Source organism: Scyliorhinus torazame, chromosome 11, assembly GCF_047496885.1.
Source record: "Scyliorhinus torazame isolate Kashiwa2021f chromosome 11, sScyTor2.1, whole genome shotgun sequence".
In the NCBI taxonomy this organism is placed as follows: Eukaryota; Metazoa; Chordata; class Chondrichthyes; order Carcharhiniformes; family Scyliorhinidae; genus Scyliorhinus; species Scyliorhinus torazame.
This window is the reverse complement of record NC_092717.1, coordinates 248318281-248338497: the sequence shown is the minus strand read 5'-3', so window position 1 is coordinate 248338497 and position 20217 is coordinate 248318281. Positions and strand designations below refer to the sequence as shown.

The following is a 20217-nucleotide window of genomic DNA, read 5'->3' as shown; positions in this document are numbered from 1 at the left end:
GAGAGCACTGGGTCACGATGCAGCAGAGAGCATTGGGTCACGATAGAGCAGAGCGCACTGGGTCACGATGGAGCAGAGAACACTGGGTCACGATGGAGCAGAGAGCACTGGGTCACGATGGAGCAGAGAGCACTGGGTCACGATGGAGCAGAGAGCACTGGGTCACGATGGAGCAGAGAGCACTGGGACACAATGGAGCAGAGAGCACTGGGTCACGATGGAGCAGAGAGCACTGGGTCACGATGGAGCAGAGAGCACTGGGTCACGATGGAGCAGACAGCACTGGGTCACGATGGAGCACAGAGCACTGGGTCACGATGGAGGACAGAGCACTGGGTCACGATTGGGAGCAGAGAGCACAGGGTCACGATGTAGCAGAGAGCACTGGGTCACGATTGGGAGCAGAGAGCACTGGGTCACGATGGAGCAGAGAGCACTGGGTCACGATGGAGCAGAGAACACTGGGGCACGATGGAGCAGAGAGCACTGGGTCACGATGGAGCAGAGAGCACTGGGTCACGATGGAGCAGAGAGCACTGGATCACGATGGAGCAGAGAGCACTGGATCACGATGGAGCAGAGAGCACTGGATCACGATGGAGCAGAGAGCACTGGGTCACGATGGAGGAGATCGCTCTGGTTCACGATTGGGAGCAGAAAGCACTGGGTCACGATGCAGCAGAGAGCACTGGTCACGATTGGGAGCAGAGAGCACAGGGTCACGATGCAGCAGAGAGCACTGGGTCACGATGGAGCAGAGAGCACTGTATCACGATGGAGCAGAGAGCACTGTATCACGATGGAGCAGAGAGCACTGTATCACGATGGAGCAGAGAGCACTGGGTCACGACGGAGCAGAGAGCACTGGGTCACGATGGAGCAGAGAGCAGTGGGTCACGATGGAGCAGAGAGCACTGGGTCACGATGGAGGAGATCGCTCTGGGTCACGATTGGGAGCAGAGAGCACTGGGTCACGATGCAGCAGAGAGCACTGGTCACGATTGGGAGCAGAGAGCACAGGGTCACGATGCAGCGGAGAGCACTGGGTCACGATGGAGCAGCGAGCACTGGGTCACGATGGAGCAGAGAGCACTGTATCACGATGGAGCAGAGAGCACTGTATAACGATGGAGCAGAGAGCACTGGGTCACGACGGAGCAGAGAGCACTGGGTCACGACGGAGCAGAGAGCACTGGGTCACGATGGAGCAGAGAGCACTGGGTCACGATGGAGCAGAGAGCACTGGGTCACGATGGAGCAGAGAGCACTGGGTCAGGATGGAGCAGAGAGCACTGGGTCAGGATGGAGCAGAGCGCACTGGGTCACGATGGAGCAGAGAGCACAGGGTCACGATGGAGCAGAGAGCACTGGGTCACGATTGGGACCAGAGAGCACTGGGTCACGATGGAGCAGAGAGCACTGGGTCACGATGGGGACCAGGGAGCACTGGGTCACGATGGAGCAGAGAGCACTGGGTCACGATAGAGCAGAGAGCACTAAGTCACGATGGAGCAGAGAGCACTGGGTCACGATGGAGCAGAGAGCACTGGGTCACGATGGAGCAGAGAGCACTGGGTCACCATGGAGCAGAGAGCAGTGGGTCATGATGCAGCAGAGAGCACTGGGTCACGATGGAGCAGAGAGCACTGGGTCACGATGGAGGACAGAGCACTGGGTCACGATTGGGAGCAGAGAGCACAGGGTCACGATGGAGCAGAGAGCACTGGGTCACGATGGAGCAGAGAGCACTGGGTCACGATTGGGAGCAGAGAGCACTGGGTCACGATGGAGCAGACAGCACTGGGTCACGATGGGGACCAGGGAGCACTGGGTCACGATGGAGCAGAGAGCACTGGGTCACGATAGAGCAGAGAGCACTAAGTCACGATGGAGCAAAGAGCACTGGGTCACGATGGAGCAGAGAGCACTGGGTCACGATGGAGCAGAGAGCACTGGGTCAGGATGGAGCAGAGAGCACTGGGTCAGGATGGAGCAGAGAGCACTGGGTCAGGATGGAGCAGAGAGCACTGGGTCAGGATGGAGCAGAGAGCACTGGGTCAGGATGGAGCAGAGAGCACTGGGTCACGATGGAGCAGAGAGCACTGGGTCACGATGGAGCAGAGAGCACTGGGTCACGATGGAGCAGAGAGCACTGGGTCACGATGGAGCAGAGAGCCCTGGGTCACGATGGAGCAGAGAGCACTGGGTCACGATGGAGCAGAGAGCACTGGGTCACGATGGAGCAGAGAGCACTGGGTCACGATGGAGAGAGGGCACTGGGTCACGATGGAGCAGAGAGCACTGGGTCACGATGCAGCAGAGAGCATTGGGTCACGATAGAGCAGAGCGCACTGGGTCACGATGGAGCAGAGAACACTGGGTCACGATGGAGCAGAGAGCACTGGGTCACGATGGAGCAGAGAGCACTGGGTCACGATGGAGCAGAGAGCACTGGGTCACGATGGAGCAGAGAGCACTGGGACACAATGGAGCAGAGAGCACTGGGTCACGATGGAGCAGAGAGCACTGGGTCACGATGGAGCAGAGAGCACTGGGTCACGATGGAGCAGACAGCACTGGGTCACGATGGAGCACAGAGCACTGGGTCACGATGGAGGACAGAGCACTGGGTCACGATTGGGAGCAGAGAGCACAGGGTCACGATGTAGCAGAGAGCACTGGGTCACGATTGGGAGCAGAGAGCACTGGGTCACGATGGAGCAGAGAGCACTGGGTCACGATGGAGCAGAGAACACTGGGGCACGATGGAGCAGAGAGCACTGGGTCACGATGGAGCAGAGAGCACTGGGTCACGATGGAGCAGAGAGCACTGGATCACGATGGAGCAGAGAGCACTGGATCACGATGGAGCAGAGAGCACTGGATCACGATGGAGCAGAGAGCACTGGGTCACGATGGAGGAGATCGCTCTGGTTCACGATTGGGAGCAGAAAGCACTGGGTCACGATGCAGCAGAGAGCACTGGTCACGATTGGGAGCAGAGAGCACAGGGTCACGATGCAGCAGAGAGCACTGGGTCACGATGGAGCAGAGAGCACTGTATCACGATGGAGCAGAGAGCACTGTATCACGATGGAGCAGAGAGCACTGTATCACGATGGAGCAGAGAGCACTGGGTCACGACGGAGCAGAGAGCACTGGGTCACGATGGAGCAGAGAGCAGTGGGTCACGATGGAGCAGAGAGCACTGGGTCACGATGGAGGAGATCGCTCTGGGTCACGATTGGGAGCAGAGAGCACTGGGTCACGATGCAGCAGAGAGCACTGGTCACGATTGGGAGCAGAGAGCACAGGGTCACGATGCAGCGGAGAGCACTGGGTCACGATGGAGCAGCGAGCACTGGGTCACGATGGAGCAGAGAGCACTGTATCACGATGGAGCAGAGAGCACTGTATAACGATGGAGCAGAGAGCACTGGGTCACGACGGAGCAGAGAGCACTGGGTCACGACGGAGCAGAGAGCACTGGGTCACGATGGAGCAGAGAGCACTGGGTCACGATGGAGCAGAGAGCACTGGGTCACGATGGAGCAGAGAGCACTGGGTCACGATGGAGCAGAGAGCACTGTGCCACGATGGAGCAGAGAGCACTGGGTCACGACGGAGCAGAGAGCACTGGGTCACGACGGAGCAGAGAGCACTGGGTCACGATGGAGCAGAGAACACTGGGGCACGATGGAGCAGAGAGCACTGGGTCACGATGGAGCAGAGAGGACTGGGTCACGATGGAGCAGAGAGCACTGGATCACGATGGAGCAGAGAGCACTGGGTCACGATGGAGCAGAGGGCACTGGGTCACGATCGAGCAGAGGGCACTGGGTCACGATGGAGCAGAGGGCACTGGGTCACGATGGAGCAGAGGGCACTGGGTCACGATGGAGCAGAGGGCACTGGGTCACGATGGAGCAGAGGGCACTGGGTCACGATGGAGCAGAGGGCACTGGGTCACGATGGAGCAGAGGGCACTGGGTCACGATTGGGAGCAGAGAGCACTGGGTCACGATGGGGCAGAGAGCACTGGGTCACGATGGAGCAGAGAGCACTGGGTCACGATGGAGCAGAGAGCACTGGGTCACGATGGAGCAGAGAGCACTGGGTCACGATGGAGCAGAGAGCACTGGGTCACGATGGAGCAGAGAGCACTGGGTCACGATGGAGCAGAGAGTACTGGGTCACGATGGAGGAGAGAGCACTGGGTCACGATGGAGCAGAGAGCACTGGGTCACGATGGAGCAGAGAGCACTGGGTCACGATGGAGCAGAGAGCACTGGGTCACGATGGAGCAGAGAGCACTGGGTCACGATGGAGCAGAGAGCACTGGATCACGATGGAGCAGAGAGCACTGGGTCACGATGGAGCAGAGAGCACTGGATCACGAAGGAGCAGAGAGCACTGGGTCACGATGGAGCAGAGAGCATTGGGTCAGGATGCAGCAGAGAGCACTGGGTCAGGATGGAGCAGAGAGCACTGGGTCAGGATGGAGCAGAGCGCACTGGGTCACGATGGAGCAGAGAGCACAGGGTCACGATGGAGCAGAGAGCACTGGGTCACGATTGGGACCAGAGAGCACTGGGTCACGATGGAGCAGAGAGCACTGGGTCACGATGGGGACCAGGGAGCACTGGGTCACGATGGAGCAGAGAGCACTGGGTCACGATAGAGCAGAGAGCACTAAGTCACGATGGAGCAGAGAGCACTGGGTCACGATGGAGCAGAGAGCACTGGGTCACGATGGAGCAGAGAGCACTGGGTCACCATGGAGCAGAGAGCAGTGGGTCATGATGCAGCAGAGAGCACTGGGTCACGATGGAGCAGAGAGCACTGGGTCACGATGGAGGACAGAGCACTGGGTCACGATTGGGAGCAGAGAGCACAGGGTCACGATGGAGCAGAGAGCACTGGGTCACGATTGGGAGCAGAGAGCACTGGGTCACGATGGAGCAGACAGCACTGGGTCACGATGGGGACCAGGGAGCACTGGGTCACGATGGAGCAGAGAGCACTGGGTCACGATAGAGCAGAGAGCACTAAGTCACGATGGAGCAAAGAGCACTGGGTCACGATGGAGCAGAGAGCACTGGGTCACGATGGAGCAGAGAGCACTGGGTCAGGATGGAGCAGAGAGCACTGGGTCAGGATGGAGCAGAGAGCACTGGGTCAGGATGGAGCAGAGAGCACTGGGTCAGGATGGAGCAGAGAGCACTGGGTCAGGATGGAGCAGAGAGCACTGGGTCACGATGGAGCAGAGAGCACTGGGTCACGATGGAGCAGAGAGCACTGGGTCACGATGGAGCAGAGAGCCCTGGGTCACGATGGAGCAGAGAGCACTGGGTCACGATGGAGCAGAGAGCACTGGGTCACGATGGAGCAGAGAGCACTGGGTCACGATGGAGAGAGGGCACTGGGTCACGATGGAGCAGAGAGCACTGGGTCACGATGCAGCAGAGAGCATTGGGTCACGATGGAGCAGAGAGCACTGGGTCACGATGGAGCAGAGAACACTGGGTCACGATGGAGCAGAGAGCACTGGGTCACGATGGAGCAGAGAGCACTGGGTCACGATGGAGCAGAGAGCACTGGGTCACGATGGAGCAGAGAGCACTGGGACACAATGGAGCAGAGAGCACTGGGTCACGATGGAGCAGAGAGCACTGGGTCACGATGGAGCAGAGAGCACTGGGTCACGATGGAGCAGACAGCACTGGGTCACGATGGAGCACAGAGCACTGGGTCACGATGGAGGACAGAGCACTGGGTCACGATTGGGAGCAGAGAGCACAGGGTCACGATGTAGCAGAGAACACTGGGGCACGATGGAGCAGAGAGCACTGGGTCACGATGGAGCAGAGAGCACTGGGTCACGATGGAGCAGAGAGCACTGGATCACGATGGAGCAGAGAGCACTGGATCACGATGGAGCAGAGAGCACTGGATCACGATGGAGCAGAGAGCACTGGGTCACGATGGAGGAGATCGCTCTGGTTCACGATTGGGAGCAGAAAGCACTGGGTCACGATGCAGCAGAGAGCACTGGTTCACGATTGGGAGCAGAAAGCACTGGGTCACGATGGAGCAGAGAGCACTGTATCACGATGGAGCAGAGAGCACTGGGTCACGACGGAGCAGAGAGCACTGGGTCACGACGGAGCAGAGAGCACTGGGTCACGATTGGGAGCAGAGAGCACTGGGTCACGATGGGGCAGAGAGCACTGGGTCACGATGGAGCAGAGAGCACTGGGTCACGATGGAGCAGAGAGCACTGGGTCACGATGGAGCAGAGAGCACTGGGTCACGATGGAGCAGAGAGCACTGGGTCACGATGGAGCAGAGAGCACTGGGTCACGATGGAGCAGAGAGTACTGGGTCACGATGGAGGAGAGAGCACTGGGTCACGATGGAGCAGAGAGCACTGGGTCACGATGGAGCAGAGAGCACTGGGTCACGATGGAGCAGAGAGCACTGGGTCAGGATGGAGCAGAGAGCACTGGGTCACGATGGAGCAGAGAGCACTGGATCACGATGGAGCAGAGAGCACTGGGTCACGATGGAGCAGAGAGCACTGGATCACGAAGGAGCAGAGAGCACTGGGTCACGATGGAGCAGAGAGCATTGGGTCAGGATGCAGCAGAGAGCACTGGGTCAGGATGGAGCAGAGAGCACTGGGTCAGGATGGAGCAGAGCGCACTGGGTCACGATGGAGCAGAGAGCACAGGGTCACGATGGAGCAGAGAGCACTGGGTCACGATTGGGACCAGAGAGCACTGGGTCACGATGGAGCAGAGAGCACTGGGTCACGATGGGGACCAGGGAGCACTGGGTCACGATGGAGCAGAGAGCACTGGGTCACGATAGAGCAGAGAGCACTAAGTCACGATGGAGCAGAGAGCACTGGGTCACGATGGAGCAGAGAGCACTGGGTCACGATGGAGCAGAGAGCACTGGGTCACCATGGAGCAGAGAGCAGTGGGTCATGATGCAGCAGAGAGCACTGGGTCACGATGGAGCAGAGAGCACTGGGTCACGATGGAGGACAGAGCACTGGGTCACGATTGGGAGCAGAGAGCACAGGGTCACGATGGAGCAGAGAGCACTGGGTCACGATTGGGAGCAGAGAGCACTGGGTCACGATGGAGCAGACAGCACTGGGTCACGATGGGGACCAGGGAGCACTGGGTCACGATGGAGCAGAGAGCACTGGGTCACGATAGAGCAGAGAGCACTAAGTCACGATGGAGCAAAGAGCACTGGGTCACGATGGAGCAGAGAGCACTGGGTCACGATGGAGCAGAGAGCACTGGGTCAGGATGGAGCAGAGAGCACTGGGTCAGGATGGAGCAGAGAGCACTGGGTCAGGATGGAGCAGAGAGCACTGGGTCAGGATGGAGCAGAGAGCACTGGGTCAGGATGGAGCAGAGAGCACTGGGTCACGATGGAGCAGAGAGCACTGGGTCACGATGGAGCAGAGAGCACTGGGTCACGATGGAGCAGAGAGCACTGGGTCACGATGGAGCAGAGAGCCCTGGGTCACGATGGAGCAGAGAGCACTGGGTCACGATGGAGCAGAGAGCACTGGGTCACGATGGAGCAGAGAGCACTGGGTCACGATGGAGAGAGGGCACTGGGTCACGATGGAGCAGAGAGCACTGGGTCACGATGCAGCAGAGAGCATTGGGTCACGATGGAGCAGAGAGCACTGGGTCACGATGGAGCAGAGAACACTGGGTCACGATGGAGCAGAGAGCACTGGGTCACGATGGAGCAGAGAGCACTGGGTCACGATGGAGCAGAGAGCACTGGGTCACGATGGAGCAGAGAGCACTGGGACACAATGGAGCAGAGAGCACTGGGTCACGATGGAGCAGAGAGCACTGGGTCACGATGGAGCAGAGAGCACTGGGTCACGATGGAGCAGACAGCACTGGGTCACGATGGAGCACAGAGCACTGGGTCACGATGGAGGACAGAGCACTGGGTCACGATTGGGAGCAGAGAGCACAGGGTCACGATGTAGCAGAGAGCACTGGGTCACGATTGGGAGCAGAGAGCACTGGGTCACGATGGAGCAGAGAGCACTGGGTCACGATGGAGCAGAGAACACTGGGGCACGATGGAGCAGAGAGCACTGGGTCACGATGGAGCAGAGAGCACTGGGTCACGATGGAGCAGAGAGCACTGGATCACGATGGAGCAGAGAGCACTGGATCACGATGGAGCAGAGAGCACTGGATCACGATGGAGCAGAGAGCACTGGGTCACGATGGAGGAGATCGCTCTGGTTCACGATTGGGAGCAGAAAGCACTGGGTCACGATGCAGCAGAGAGCACTGGTTCACGATTGGGAGCAGAAAGCACTGGGTCACGATGGAGCAGAGAGCACTGTATCACGATGGAGCAGAGAGCACTGGGTCACGACGGAGCAGAGAGCACTGGGTCACGACGGAGCAGAGAGCACTGGGTCACGATGGAGCAGAGAGCACTGGGTCACGATGGAGCAGAGAGCACTGTGCCACGATGGGGCAGAGAGCACTGGGTCACGACGGAGCAGAGAGCACTGTGTCACGACGGAGCAGAGAGCACTGGGTCACGATGGAGCAGAGAGCACTGGGTCACGATGGAGCGGAGAGCACTGGGTCACGATGGAGCAGAGAGCACTGGGTCACGATGGAGCAGCGAACACTGGGGCACGATGCAGCAGAGAGCACTGGGTCACGATGGAGCAGAGAGCACTGGGTCACGATGGAGCAGAGAGCACTGGGTCACGATGGAGCAGAGAGCACTGGGTCACGATGGAGCAGAGAGCACTGGGTCACGATGGAGCAGAGAGCACTGGATCACGATGGAGCAGAGAGCACTGGGTCACGATGGAGCAGAGAGCACTGGGTCACGATCGAGCAGAGGGCACTGGGTCACGATGGAGCAGAGAGCACTGGGTCACGATGGAGCAGAGGGCACTGGGTCACGATGGAGCAGAGGGCACTGGGTCACGATGGAGCAGAGGGCACTGGGTCACGATGGAGCAGAGGGCACTGGGTCACGATTGGGATCAGAGAGCACTGGGTCACGATGGGGCAGAGAGCACTGGGTCACGATGGAGCAGAGAGCACTGGGTCACGATGGTGGAGAGAGCAGTGGGTCACGATGCAGCAGAGAGCACTGGGTCACGATGGAGCACAGAGCACTGGGTCACGATGGAGGACAGAGCTCTGGGTCACGATTGGGAGCAGAGAGCACTGGGTCACGATGCAGCAGAGAGCACTGGGTCACGATTGGGAGCAGAGAGCACTGGATCACGATGCAGCAGAGAGCACTGGGTCACGATGGAGCAGTGAGCACTGGGTCAAGATGGAGCAGAGAGGAATGGGTCACGATGGGGACCAGGGAGCACTGGGTCACGATGGAGCAGAGAGCATTGGGTCATGATGGAGCAGAGAGCACTGGGTCACGATGGAGCAGAGAGCACTGGGTCAGGATGGAGCAGAGAGCGCTGGGTCACGATGGAGCAGAGAGCGCTGGGTCACGATGGAGCAGAGAGCACTGGGTCACGATGGAGCAGAGAGCACTGGGTCAGGATGGAGCAGAGAGCACTGGGTCACGATGGAGCAGAGAGCACTGGGTCACGATAGAGCAGAGAGCACTGGGTCACGATGGAGCAGAGAGCACTGGGTCACGATGGAGCAGAGAGCACTGGGTCACGATGGAGCAGAGAGCACTGGGTCACGAGGGAGCAGAGAGCACTGGGTCACGATGGAGCAGAGAGCACTGGGTCACGATGGAGCAGAGAGCACTGGGTCACGATGGAGCAGAGAGCACTGGGTCACGATGGAGCAGAGAGCACTGGGTCACGATGGAGCAGAGGGCACTGGGTCACGATGGAGCAGAGAGCACTGGGTCACGATGGAGCAGAGAGCACTGGGTCACGATGGAGCAGAGAGCACTGTATCACGATGGAGCAGAGAGCACTGGGTCACGATGGAGCAGAGAGCACTGGGTCACGATGGAGCAGAGAGCACTGGGTCACGATGGAGCAGAGCGCACTGGGTCACGATGGAGCAGAGCGCATTGGGTCACGATGGAGCAGAGCGCACTGGGTCACGATGGAGCAGAGAGCACTGGGTCACGATGGAGCAGAGAGCACTGGGTCACGATTGGGAGCAGAGAGCACAGGGTCACGATGGAGCAGAGAGCACTGGGTCACGATTGGGACCAGAGAGCACTAAGTCACGATGGAGCAAAGAGCACTGGGTCACGATGGAGCAGAGAGCACTGGGTCACGATGGAGCAGAGAGCACTGGGTCACGATGGAGCAGAGAGCACTGGGTCAGGATGGAGCAGAGAGCACTGGGTCAGGATGGAGCAGAGAGCACTGGGTCAGGATGGAGCAGAGAGCACTGGGTCACAATGGAGCAGAGAGCGCTGGGTCACGATGGAGCAGAGAGCACTGGGTCACGATGGAGCAGAGAGCACTGGGTCAGGATGGAGCAGAGAGCACTGGGTCACGATGGAGCAGAGAGCACTGGGTCACGATGGAGCAGAGAGCACTGGGTCACGATGGAGCAGAGAGCACTGGGTCACGATGGAGCAGAGAGCACTGGGTCACGATGGAGCAGAGAGCACTGGGTCACGATGGAGCAGAGAGCACTGGGTCACGATGGAGCAGAGAGCACTGGGTCACGAGGGAGCAGAGAGCACTGGGTCACGATGGAGCAGAGAGCACTGGGTCACGATGGAGCAGAGAGCACTGGGTCACGATGGAGCAGAGAGCACTGGGTCACGATGGAGCAGAGAGCACTGGGTCACGATGGAGCAGAGGGCACTGGGTCACGATGGAGCAGAGAGCACTGGGTCACGATGGAGCAGAGAGCACTGGGTCACGATGGAGCAGAGAGCACTGTATCACGATGGAGCAGAGAGCACTGGGTCACGATGGAGCAGAGAGCACTGGGTCACGATGGAGCAGAGAGCACTGGGTCACGATGGAGCAGAGCGCACTGGGTCACGATGGAGCAGAGCGCACTGGATCACGATGGAGCAGAGCGCACTGGATCACGATGGAGCAGAGAGCACTGGGTCACGATGGAGCAGAGCGCACTGGGTCACGATGGAGCAGAGCGCACTGGGTCACGATGGAGCAGAGAGCACTGGGTCACGATTGGGAGCAGAGAGCACAGGGTCACGATGGAGCAGAGAGCACTGGGTCACGATTGGGACCAGAGAGCACTGGGTCACGATGGAGCAGAGAGCACTGGGTCACGATGGGGACCAGGGAGCACTGGGTCACGATGGAGCAGAGAGCACTGGGTCACGATAGAGCAGAGAGCACTAAGTCACGATGGAGCAGAGAGCACTGGGTCACGAAGGAGCAGAGAGCACTGGGTCACGAAGGAGCAGAGAGCACTGGGTCACCATGGAGCAGAGAGCAGTGGGTCATGATGCAGCAGAGAGCACTGGGTCACGATGGAGCAGAGAGCACTGGGTCACGATGGAGCAGAGAGCACTGGGTCACGATGGAGCAGAGAGCACTGGGTCACGATGGAGCAGAGAGCACTGGGTCAGGATGGAGCAGAGAGCACTGGGTCAGGATGGAGCAGAGAGCACTGGGTCAGGATGGAGCAGAGAGCACTGGGTCACAATGGAGCAGAGAGCGCTGGGTCACGATGGAGCAGAGAGCACTGGGTCACGATGGAGCAGAGAGCACTGGGTCAGGATGGAGCAGAGAGCACTGGGTCACGATGGAGCAGAGAGCACTGGGTCACGATGGAGCAGAGAGCACTGGGTCACGATGGAGCAGAGAGCACTGGGTCACGATGGAGCAGAGGGCACTGGGTCACGATGGAGCAGAGAGCACTGGGTCACGATGGAGCAGAGAGCACTGGGTCACGATGGAGCAGAGAGCACTGTATCACGATGGAGCAGAGAGCACTGGGTCACGATGGAGCAGAGAGCACTGGGTCACGATGGAGCAGAGAGCACTGGGTCACGATGGAGCAGAGCGCACTGGGTCACGATGGAGCAGAGCGCACTGGATCACGATGGAGCAGAGCGCACTGGGTCACGATGGAGCAGAGAGCACTGGGTCACGATGGAGCAGAGCGCACTGGGTCACGATGGAGCAGAGCGCACTGGGTCACGATGGAGCAGAGAGCACTGGGTCACGATTGGGAGCAGAGAGCACAGGGTCACGATGGAGCAGAGAGCACTGGGTCACGATTGGGACCAGAGAGCACTGGGTCACGATGGAGCAGAGAGCACTGGGTCACGATGGGGACCAGGGAGCACTGGGTCACGATGGAGCAGAGAGCACTGGGTCACGATAGAGCAGAGAGCACTAAGTCACGATGGAGCAGAGAGCACTGGGTCACGAAGGAGCAGAGAGCACTGGGTCACGAAGGAGCAGAGAGCACTGGGTCACCATGGAGCAGAGAGCAGTGGGTCATGATGCAGCAGAGAGCACTGGGTCACGATGGAGCAGAGAGCACTGGGTCACGATGGAGCAGAGAGCACTGGGTCACGATGGAGCAGAGAGCACTGGGTCACGATGGAGCAGAGAGCACTGGGTCAGGATGGAGCAGAGAGCACTGGGTCAGGATGGAGCAGAGAGCACTGGGTCAGGATGGAGCAGAGAGCACTGGGTCACAATGGAGCAGAGAGCGCTGGGTCACGATGGAGCAGAGAGCACTGGGTCACGATGGAGCAGAGAGCACTGGGTCAGGATGGAGCAGAGAGCACTGGGTCACGATGGAGCAGAGAGCACTGGGTCACGATGGAGCAGAGAGCACTGGGTCACGATGGAGCAGAGAGCACTGGGTCACGATGGAGCAGAGAGCACTGGGTCACGATGGAGCAGAGAGCACTGGGTCACGATGGAGCAGAGAGCACTGGGTCACGAGGGAGCAGAGAGCACTGGGTCACGATGGAGCAGAGAGCACTGGGTCACGATGGAGCAGAGAGCACTGGGTCACGATGGAGCAGAGAGCACTGGGTCACGATGGAGCAGAGAGCACTGGGTCACGATGGAGCAGAGAGCACTGGGTCACGATGGAGCAGAGGGCACTGGGTCACGATGGAGCAGAGAGCACTGGGTCACGATGGAGCAGAGAGCACTGGGTCACGATGGAGCAGAGAGCACTGTATCACGATGGAGCAGAGAGCACTGGGTCACGATGGAGCAGAGAGCACTGGGTCACGATGGAGCAGAGAGCACTGGGTCACGATGGAGCAGAGCGCACTGGGTCACGATGGAGCAGAGCGCACTGGGTCACGATGGAGCAGAGCGCACTGGGTCACGATGGAGCAGAGAGCACTGGGTCACGATGGAGCAGAGCGCACTGGGTCACGATGGAGCAGAGAGCACTGGGTCACGATTGGGAGCAGAGAGCACAGGGTCACGATGGAGCAGAGAGCACTGGGTCACGATTGGGACCAGAGAGCACTGGGTCACGATGGAGCAGAGAGCACTGGGTCACGATGGGGACCAGGGAGCACTGGGTCACGATGGAGCAGAGAGCACTGGGTCACGATAGAGCAGAGAGCACTAAGTCACGATGGAGCAGAGAGCACTGGGTCACGAAGGAGCAGAGAGCACTGGGTCACGAAGGAGCAGAGAGCACTGGGTCACCATGGAGCAGAGAGCAGTGGGTCATGATGCAGCAGAGAGCACTGGGTCACGATGGAGCAGAGAGCACTGGGTCACGATGGAGGACAGAGCACTGGGTCACGATTGGGAGCAGAGAGCACAGGGTCACGATGGAGCAGAGAGCACTGGGTCACGATTGGGAGCAGAGAGCACTGGGTCACGATGGAGCAGAGAGCACTGGGTCACGATGGGGACCAGGGAGCACTGGGTCACGATGGAGCAGAGAGCACTGGGTCACGATAGAGCAGAGAGCACTGGGTCACGATAGAGCAGAGAGCACTAAGTCACGATGGAGCAAAGAGCACTGGGTCACGATGGAGCAGAGAGCACTGGGTCACGATGGAGCAGAGAGCACTGGGTCAGGATGGAGCAGAGAGCACTGGGTCAGGATGGAGCAGAGAGCACTGGGTCAGGATGGAGCAGAGAGCACTGGGTCACGATGGAGCAGAGAGCACTGGGTCACGATGGAGCAGAGAGCACTGGGTCACGATGGAGCAGAGAGCACTGGGTCACGATGGAGCAGAGAGCCCTGGGTCACGATGGAGCAGAGAGCACTGGGTCACGATGGAGCAGAGAGCACTGGGTCACGATGGAGCAGAGAGCACTGGGTCACGATGGAGAGAGGGCACTGGGTCACGATGGAGCAGAGAGCACTGGGTCACGATGCAGCAGAGAGCATTGGGTCACGATGGAGCAGAGAGCACTGGGTCACGATGGAGCAGAGAACACTGGGTCACGATGGAGCAGAGAACACTGGGTCACGATGGAGCAGAGAGCACTGGGTCACGATGGAGCAGAGAGCACTGGGTCACGATGGAGCAGAGAACACTGGGTCACGATGGAGCAGAGAGCACTGGGTCACGATGGAGCAGAGAGCACTGGGTCACGATGGAGCAGAGAGCACTGGGTCACGATGGAGCAGAGAGCACTGGGACACAATGGAGCAGAGAGCACTGGGACACAATGGAGCAGAGAGCACTGGGTCACGATGGAGCAGAGAGCACTGGGTCACGATGGAGCAGAGAGCACTGGGTCACGATGGAGCAGACAGCACTGGGTCACGATGGAGCAGACAGCACTGGGTCACGATGGAGCACAGAGCACTGGGTCACGATGGAGGACAGAGCACTGGGTCACGATTGGGAGCAGAGAGCACAGGGTCACGATGTAGCAGAGAGCACTGGGTCACGATTGGGAGCAGAGAGCACTGTGTCACGATGGAGCAGAGAGCACTGGGTCACGATAGAGCAGAGAGCACTGGGTCACGATAGAGCAGAGAGCACTAAGTCACGATGGAGCAAAGAGCACTGGGTCACGATGGAGCAGAGAGCACTGGGTCACGATGGAGCAGAGAGCACTGGGTCAGGATGGAGCAGAGAGCACTGGGTCAGGATGGAGCAGAGAGCACTGGGTCAGGATGGAGCAGAGAGCACTGGGTCACGATGGAGCAGAGAGCACTGGGTCACGATGGAGCAGAGAGCACTGGGTCACGATGGAGCAGAGAGCACTGGGTCACGATGGAGCAGAGAGCCCTGGGTCACGATGGAGCAGAGAGCACTGGGTCACGATGGAGCAGAGAGCACTGGGTCACGATGGAGCAGAGAGCACTGGGTCACGATGGAGAGAGGGCACTGGGTCACGATGGAGCAGAGAGCACTGGGTCACGATGCAGCAGAGAGCATTGGGTCACGATGGAGCAGAGAGCACTGGGTCACGATGGAGCAGAGAACACTGGGTCACGATGGAGCAGAGAACACTGGGTCACGATGGAGCAGAGAGCACTGGGTCACGATGGAGCAGAGAGCACTGGGTCACGATGGAGCAGAGAACACTGGGTCACGATGGAGCAGAGAGCACTGGGTCACGATGGAGCAGAGAGCACTGGGTCACGATGGAGCAGAGAGCACTGGGTCACGATGGAGCAGAGAGCACTGGGACACAATGGAGCAGAGAGCACTGGGACACAATGGAGCAGAGAGCACTGGGTCACGATGGAGCAGAGAGCACTGGGTCACGATGGAGCAGAGAGCACTGGGTCACGATGGAGCAGACAGCACTGGGTCACGATGGAGCAGACAGCACTGGGTCACGATGGAGCACAGAGCACTGGGTCACGATGGAGGACAGAGCACTGGGTCACGATTGGGAGCAGAGAGCACAGGGTCACGATGTAGCAGAGAGCACTGGGTCACGATTGGGAGCAGAGAGCACTGTGTCACGATGGAGCAGAGAGCACTGGGTCACGATGGGGACCAGGGAGCACTGGGTCACGATGGAGCAGAGAGCACTGGGTCACGATGGAGCAGAGAGCACTGGGTCACGATGGAGCAGAGAGCACTGGGTCACGATGGAGCAGAGAACACTGGGTCACGATGGAGCAGAGAGCACTGGGTCACGATGGAGCAGAGAGCACTGGGTCACGATGGAGCAGAGAGCACTGGGTCACGATGGAGCACAGAACACTGGGTCACGATGGAGCAGAGAGCACTGGGTCACGATGGAGCAGAGAGCACTGGGTCACGATGGAGCAGAGAGCACTGGGACACGATGGAGCAGAGAGCACTGGGTCACGATGGAGCAGAGAGCACTGGGTCACGATGGAGCAGAGAGCACTGGGTCACAATGGAGCACAGAGCACTGGGTCACAATGGAGCACAGAGCACTGGGTCGCGATGGAGCACAGAGCACTGGGTCACGATGGAGCACAGAGCACTGGGTCACGATGGAGCAGAGAGCACTGGGTCACGATTGGGAGCAGAGAGCACTGGGTCACGATTGGGAGCAGAGAGCATTGGGTAACGATGGAGCAGAGAGCACTGGGTCACGATGGGGACCAGGGAGCACTGAGTCACGATGGAGCAGAGAACACTGGGTCACGATGGAGCAGAGAGCACTGGGTCACGATGGAGCAGAGAGCACTGGGTCACGATGGAGCAGAGAACACTGGGTCACGATGGAGCAGAGAGCACTGGGTCACGATGGAGCAGAGAGCACTGGGTCACGATGGAGCAGAGAGCACTGGGACACGATGGAGCAGAGAGCACTGGGTCACGATGGAGCAGAGAGCACTGGGTCACGATGGAGCAGAGAGCACTGGGTCACGATGGAGCACAGAGCACTGGGTCACGATGGAGCACAGAGCACTGGGTCACGATGGAGCACAGAGCACTGGGTCACGATGGAGCAGAGAGCACTGGGTCACGATTGGGAGCAGAGAGCACTGGGTCACGATTGGGAGCAGAGAGCACTGGGTCACGATTGGGAGCAGAGAGCATTGGGTAACGATGGAGCAGAGAGCACTGGGTCACGATCGAGCAGAGAGCACTGGGTCACGATGGAGCGGAGAGCACTGGGTCACGATCGAGCAGAGAGCACTGGGTCACGATGGAGCAAAGAGCACTGGGTCACAATGGAGCAGAGAGCACTAGGTCACGATGGAGCAGAGAGCACTGGGTCACGATGGAGAGAGGGCACTGGGTCACGATGGAGCAGAGAGCACTGGGTCACGATGCAGCAGAGAGCACTGGGTCACGATGGAGCAGAGAGCACTGGGTCACGATGGAGCAGAGAGCACTGGGTCACGATGGAGCAGAGAGCACTGGGTCACGATTGGGAGCAGAGAGCACTGGGTCACGATGGAGCAGAGAGCACTGGGTCACGATGGGGACCAGGGAGCACTGGGTCACGATGGAGCAGAGAGCACTGGGTGACGATAGAGCAGAGAGCACTAAGTCACGATGGAGCAAAGACCACTGGGTCACGATGGAGCAGAGAGCACTGGGTCACGATGGAGAGAGGGCACTGGGTCACGATGGAGCAGAGAGCAATGGGTCAGGATGGAGCAGAGAGCACTGGGTCACGATGGAGCAGAGAGCACTGGGTCACGATGGAGCAGAGAGCCCTGGGTCACGATGGAGCAGAGAGCACTGGGTCACGATGGAGAGAGGGCACTGGGTCAGGATGGGGACCAGGGAGCACTGGGTCACGATAGAGCAGAGAGCACTGGGTCACGATGGAGCAGAGAGCACTGGGACACAATGGAGAGAGGGCACTGGGTCACAATGGAGAGAGTGCACTGGGTCACGATGGAGCAGAGGGCACTGGGTCAGGATGGAGCAGAGAGCACTGGGTCACGATGGAGCAGAGAGCACTGGGACACAATGGAGAGAGGGCACTGGGTCACAATGGAGAGAGTGCACTGGGTCACGATGGAGCAGAGAGCACTGGGTCAGGATGGAGCAGAGGGCACTGGGTCAGGATGGAGCAGAGAGCACTGGGTCAGGATGGAGCAGAGAGCACTGGGTCAGGATGGAGCAGAGAGCACTGGGTCACGATGGAGCAGAGAGCACTGGGTCACGATGGAGCAGAGAGCACTGGGTCACGATGGAGCAGAGAGCAGTGGGTCACGATGGAGCAGAGAGCAGTGGGTCACGATGGAGCAGAGAGCACTGGGTCACGATGGAGGAGATCGCTCTGGGTCACGATTGGGAGCAGAGAGCACTGGGTCACGATGCAGCAGAGAGCACTGGTCACGATTGGGAGCAGAGAGCACAGGGTCACGATGCAGCAGAGAGCACTGGGTCAGGATAGTGCAGAGGGCACGGGGTCACGATGGAGCAGAGGGCACGGGGTCACGATTGAGCAGAGAGCACTGGGTCACGATGGAGAGAGGTCACTGGGTCACGATGGAGAGAGGGCACTGGGTCACGATGGAGCAGAGAGCACTGGGTCACGATGGAGCAGAGAGCACTCGGTCAGGATGGAGCAGAGAGCACTGGGTCAGGATGGAGCAGAGGGCACGGGGTCAGGATGGAGCAGAGGGCACGGGGTCACGATGGAGCAGAGGGCACTGGGTCACGATGGAGCAGAGAGCACTGGGTCACGATGGAGCAGAGAGCACTGGGTCACGATGGAGCAGAGAGCACTGGGTCACGATGGAGCAGAGAGCACTGGGTCACGATGGAGCAGAGAGCACTGGGTCACGATGGAGCAGAGAGCACTGGGTCACGATGGAGCAGAGAGCACTGGGTCACGATGGAGCAGAGAGCACTGGGTCACGATGGAGCAGAGAGCACTGGGTCACGATGGAGCAGAGAGCACTGGGTCACGATGGAGCAGAGAGCACTGGGTCACGATGGAGCAGAGAGCACTGGGTCACGATGGAGCAGAGAGCACTGGGTCACGATGGAGCAGAGAGCATTGGGTCAGGATGCAGCAGAGAGCACTGGGTCAGGATGGAGCAGAGAGCACTGGGTCAGGATGGAGCAGAGAGTACTGGGTCAGGATGGAGCAGAGAGCACTGGGTCAGGATAGAGCAGAGGGCACGGGGTCACGATGGAGCAGAGAGCACTGGGTCACGATGGAGCAGAGAGCACTGGGTCACGATGGAGAGAGGGCATTGGGTCACGATGGAGCCGAGGGCACTGGGTCACGATGGAGAGCGGTCACTGGGTCACGATGGAGAGAGGGCACTGGGTCACGATGGAGAGAATGCACTGGGTCACGATGGAGAGAGGGCACTGGGTCACGATGGAGAGAGGGCACTGGGTCACGATGGAGAGAGGGCACTGGGTCACGATGGAGAGAGGGCACTGGGTCACGATGGAGCAGGGAGCACTGGGTCACGATGGAGCAGAGAACACTGGGTCACGACGGAGAGAGGGCACTGGGTCACGATGGAGCAGAAAGCACTGGGTCACGATGGAGCAGAGAGCACTGGGTCACGATGGAGCAGAGAGCACTGGGTCACGATGGAGCAGAGAGCACTGGGTCAGGATGGAGCAGAGAACACTGGGTCACGACGGAGAGAGGGCACTGGGTCACGATGGAGCAGAAAGCACTGGGTCTTCTGGGGAGTGGACAGTATCTCGTCCCCCTTTCCAAGCCGAGGCCCATCGCATGTCTGCAAAGCTGACCCACTGATACACCTTTACACAAAGTGGAAATCCACGTCTCTCTTCCCCCAAAAAGCTGGTGGGCCTGTGTGCGAACTCAAACTATCAAGACTGGGATTGATCGATTTTTGTTGGGTAAATGGATTCAGGGTTACATAGGATAAATAGGAGTTACAGATCAGAATAGCCTCTTCTTCTGATAATCTTCATCTGCTGAGTTTTGTCACAGTTCAGGGTTGTTTCAGATAGCTCACTGACTGACCTTGGTCTCTTTGATGCTCAGTAATCGCAGTTGTGGAACGGTTTCAGGTAAAACTGTCAGCATTTTCTCACTGATGCTGGTCTGATTCAGACTGAGGTGAACAAGTGACGCAGGAGCACCTGTCAGATAATCCATCATTCCTGAATCGCTTACTTTGGTCTGGTCCAAGATCAGGTGAGAAAGAGAATTCAAACCTTAAAGAGAGAGAATGAAACAGCTTGAACACGATGGACCATGTGACTAATTCCAAACCCACCACCACGACCATCTAGAAGGACAAGAGCAGCAGATACCTGGGAACCCACCACCTGGAGGTTCCCCTCCAAGTCACTCACCACCCTGACTGGGAAATATATCGCCGTTCCTTCACTGTCACTGGGGCAACATCCTGGAACTCCCTCCCTAAC

The 20217-nt window shown here is 59.2% G+C and overlaps 1 protein-coding gene across 2 annotated transcripts in view; it reads right to left on the bottom strand.

Moving 5' to 3' along the window:
* LOC140385913 (uncharacterized) overlaps nt 1-19999 on the bottom strand; it is a 54943-nt gene extending 34944 nt beyond the window's left edge. For both annotated transcript variants that reach the window (XM_072468558.1, XM_072468557.1), the window contains exon 1: nt 19811-19999. In XM_072468558.1, coding sequence (XP_072324659.1) covers nt 19811-19948 — 138 coding nt within the window. In that variant the 5' untranslated portion in view covers nt 19949-19999. The remainder of the gene's footprint in view (nt 1-19810) is intronic.
* Between the last annotated feature and the right edge of the window lie 218 nt (nt 20000-20217).